General features: G+C 31.9%; 1 protein-coding gene across 1 annotated transcript; it reads right to left on the bottom strand.

Annotated features, from left to right (window-relative positions):
- Window positions 1-458: 458 nt before the first annotated feature.
- LOC107863068 (AAA-ATPase At2g46620) lies at window positions 459-2,469 on the bottom strand. The gene has a single exon (XM_016708822.2). The coding sequence runs from the start codon at window positions 2,079-2,081 to the stop codon at window positions 642-644; it is 1,440 nt and encodes a 479-aa protein (XP_016564308.1). The 5' UTR covers window positions 2,082-2,469; the 3' UTR covers window positions 459-641.
- Between the last annotated feature and the right edge of the window lie 1,062 nt (window positions 2,470-3,531).

Here is a 3,531-nt window from a genome sequence, read left to right on the forward strand (position 1 = left end):
ATCCAAGTTCTCTATATGTAAAGCAAAACTTTGGATGAAATTTCTTGTTCCATGATATTTTCTCTATCCATATCAACATATTTACAAAAAACAACTGATTTTTAAAGTTTAGCACGAACCTATTGTCGAGTTCTCGTCATTCTATCCCTTTTTAATCGACGGTATATCAATACTTGAACACTTGAACTTCAACTTTGCAAAAAGACAAGGTCGTCGATTACTAAGGGGCTGATTAGGAGACTTTGAGTTGTAGCAATCTGCCGCTCCTTGGGCAAAATTTAACACCATTACAAAATGATTCATTTTCAGATTCCCACCGCCGACTCACGAGGAGGCTTGGAATCAGTCACTCCTTGGGAAGGACCTAATACTCTCTCACTGAATGATTCACTTTCAAGTTCGCTACTTGTAGTCAGTAGCCATTCAGAACATCATCATATAAATGAACAGCCTAAACAGAGAGATAACTTTGATCAATAATTAATCATTGAGACAATGAATTCTAACTACAATCTTTAGGTTAAATCAACTAAAAGTCACTCGCTAGAAAAATTATTATCAACTTTAAAAAAGCTAAAAAGACATGAGTGATTATGCAGGTAAGGGTGCAGTATTGATGCCCCAAAAACAAACATATACTCCTAATAATTATCATGCCTCGAATTATCCTTATCGGACGTATCAAACTCAAACGAGGCATCTTTTCTACTACTCCTTATTCGTAAAAGTCCATATAACTTCTTGAACTCCCTCACATTTTCCCTGCAAAAAATACCCGAATCAGCCGTTTCCTCCACGGCTCGAACCGATCCGCTTTCACTCAACCGCCGTGCGTGCCTCGTCGCCGCCCTTGACTCGGTGTTGATATGCAGAGCTGAAATCACCGTTTTCAATGCCCGAGTCGGGGAACTCCGGTTCGATATCATGATCTCTCCGATTTCAGCCGGGCTTAGAGCCGCTCCGGTTTGAAAAATCTCTTCCACTTGAGTAAACAGCTTGTGATCCTTTAAACCGAGATGACTATTCGCTAGGCTTTTGAAAGAGTTGAAATCACATAAAGGAAAGTGTATGTGAACGTCGATTCTTCCTGGACGGAGGACCGTTGGATCAATTTGATCTTTGTTGTTGACTGTGAATATCATGATTCGCTCTTCACCACAACACGAGATTATTCCATCCATAAAATTGAGAATTCCAGACATACCCGGAGCCGGAGCCGTTGATTTGTTCCTTAAGTAACTATCGAGATCTTCGATAACGATTAGCGATTTGCTTGCAGTCTGTAAAAGGAGCATTTTCAAATCCGAATCATCTGTAACTTTAGATAAATCAACGTCGTACACGTTATAATTCAACAAATTTGCTATTCCAGCTATGAATGTTGATTTTCCAGTACCGGACGGTCCGTAGAGGAGATAACTCCGTTTCCAAATTTTGCCGAGGCGGTGATAGTACTGCTTCGATTTCATGAACAATTCTAAATCAGATTTCACCTTGTTTTTTAGATCCGTATCCATTACTATCGTATCAAAAGTTGCTGGGTGTGTGAACGACACTGATCTCCATCGCCCATTTCTCCATGGTTCGTTATCTACATTTACGAATAATCTCACCTCCTTTTTCCTCTGCTCAATTTCATTAAACACACTGTGTATATACTGAAGATAAGGCTGAAGAACTCTACGCTTATCGGTTTTCCTAATCTTCATAACAAGCGATTTCAGCCCGGTAAATTCATCCTTCTCATTGATCCAAAAAATTCTGGCGTTGAGGAATTTGTCAATAACGATTTGGTTTAAATCCAATTCCAGGCTGATTTCGTTGGACTTATCACCAGAGAAAAGGTTGGTGAAATCAGAATCTTCAATACAGGGAAGAGAATTCAGGTAAGTACAAACTTTTCGATACAATTGATTTTCCTGCATGTTGTGATTGAATTGCGGGACCCTGTAGAACTGGTACACATAACAACCATCCACCAAAATTCTCCACCAGTTCTTTATAATTTGCACTAACGAAGTTTTCAACAGGATCTTCAGAACGAAACATGAAGCAATTATGGCAACCAAATACACAAACATGATGGGAGAAAAAGGGGGGTTGAATTATAAATCGAACAGTGAGATGAACTAAAATTATGAAAAAGGGAATTTAATTTGAGGGGAGAATGATGATAACAAGGTGGACGAAATCATGAAGCATGTAATAAAGAAAGTATATAAAGTGATTAAAAAAGAAATAAAAGCAGTAACAGTATAAAGTGTGTATAATAAATAAATTAAATAGAGGGGATAGGAGATTGGCAGGTTGGCAAAATAATGAATGAGTCTTTTATAAATGTGTGTTTGAATGTAGGAGACGGCTTGCAGACGGGGACGGCATAATTTGCTAGGTTTAATTGGTCAAAATCAAATTAATGGATTTCTCTTTTATGATCTTGATGAGTGGAAATGGTTTTTATGGTTTTTATAACCACTTAAAAATAGTTTGTGCTGTAAATATATTACCATATATATATATATATATATATATATATATATATATTTTGAATGTCTACTTTATTAATAATATTACTTTACTATATATATATATAGTAAATATCTATTTATAGAAAAATTAAAAATTTAAAGATTAATTTATTTTTTATAAATAAAGTTTTTTTCTTTCATTATAATAATAATAATCACTCTCTTTTCTTTCTGTTCTTGTTGTATTTACTTTATATTTCATAATAGTTTGATAGTTTTAGAGGCGAATTATGAAGAAATAAAATTTTAGAGAAATTAATACTTTTTTCGTTTTTTATTTAATTGTCCATTTTTTTAAATAAAGAGAATATTATTATTATTTTTTATATTATTTTTATAATTAAATAACTAAATAACATGTATATACTAAAAATTATATTTTCAAAGTATAATATATATATATATATATAAGGCTAATTTATAAATAAACACATAATAAAGTTTAGTGAAAAATCAAAAAAGCTCAACTATTTTAAAATGAAAAAAGCATCATGTTTGATTGATGATTTGAAAGTTAGTTAAACAAATTATCAAATTTTAGATAAATAATAGGAGTATCACGTTTGGTTTGACTGCTGATTTGAAGGTGAATTATGGAGATATTAAATTTTAGATTATTAATATCACGTTATGTAATAGGTTAAAAGGTAAGTCACTTATATATAAAATTAATATGATATTTGATTTGTTATTTGAAAGTCAATATAATTAATATATAAGTATAAATAATGAGAATATACTAGGTATGTTGTTGTTGTATAAATCATGAGACCATATATGAATTATTTTATTTAAAGAATAGAATAACTAATACGTGAATATTTAAATCTTATATATTAATACTTTGTATAAAATAATATATATTAACTCTAACCCGCTGTCAAATAATTCCTTACAAATTAAATAGAAAAAATTATGACATCTTCAATCTCTTATATTAAAAAATATATATATAAAACTGAAAGTAAGTTTTGTAAAAGAGAAATCTTCCGTTTTCTTCGGT

This window comes from Capsicum annuum, chromosome 3, assembly GCF_002878395.1.
Source record: "Capsicum annuum cultivar UCD-10X-F1 chromosome 3, UCD10Xv1.1, whole genome shotgun sequence".
Lineage (NCBI taxonomy): Eukaryota > Viridiplantae > Streptophyta > Magnoliopsida > Solanales > Solanaceae > Capsicum > Capsicum annuum.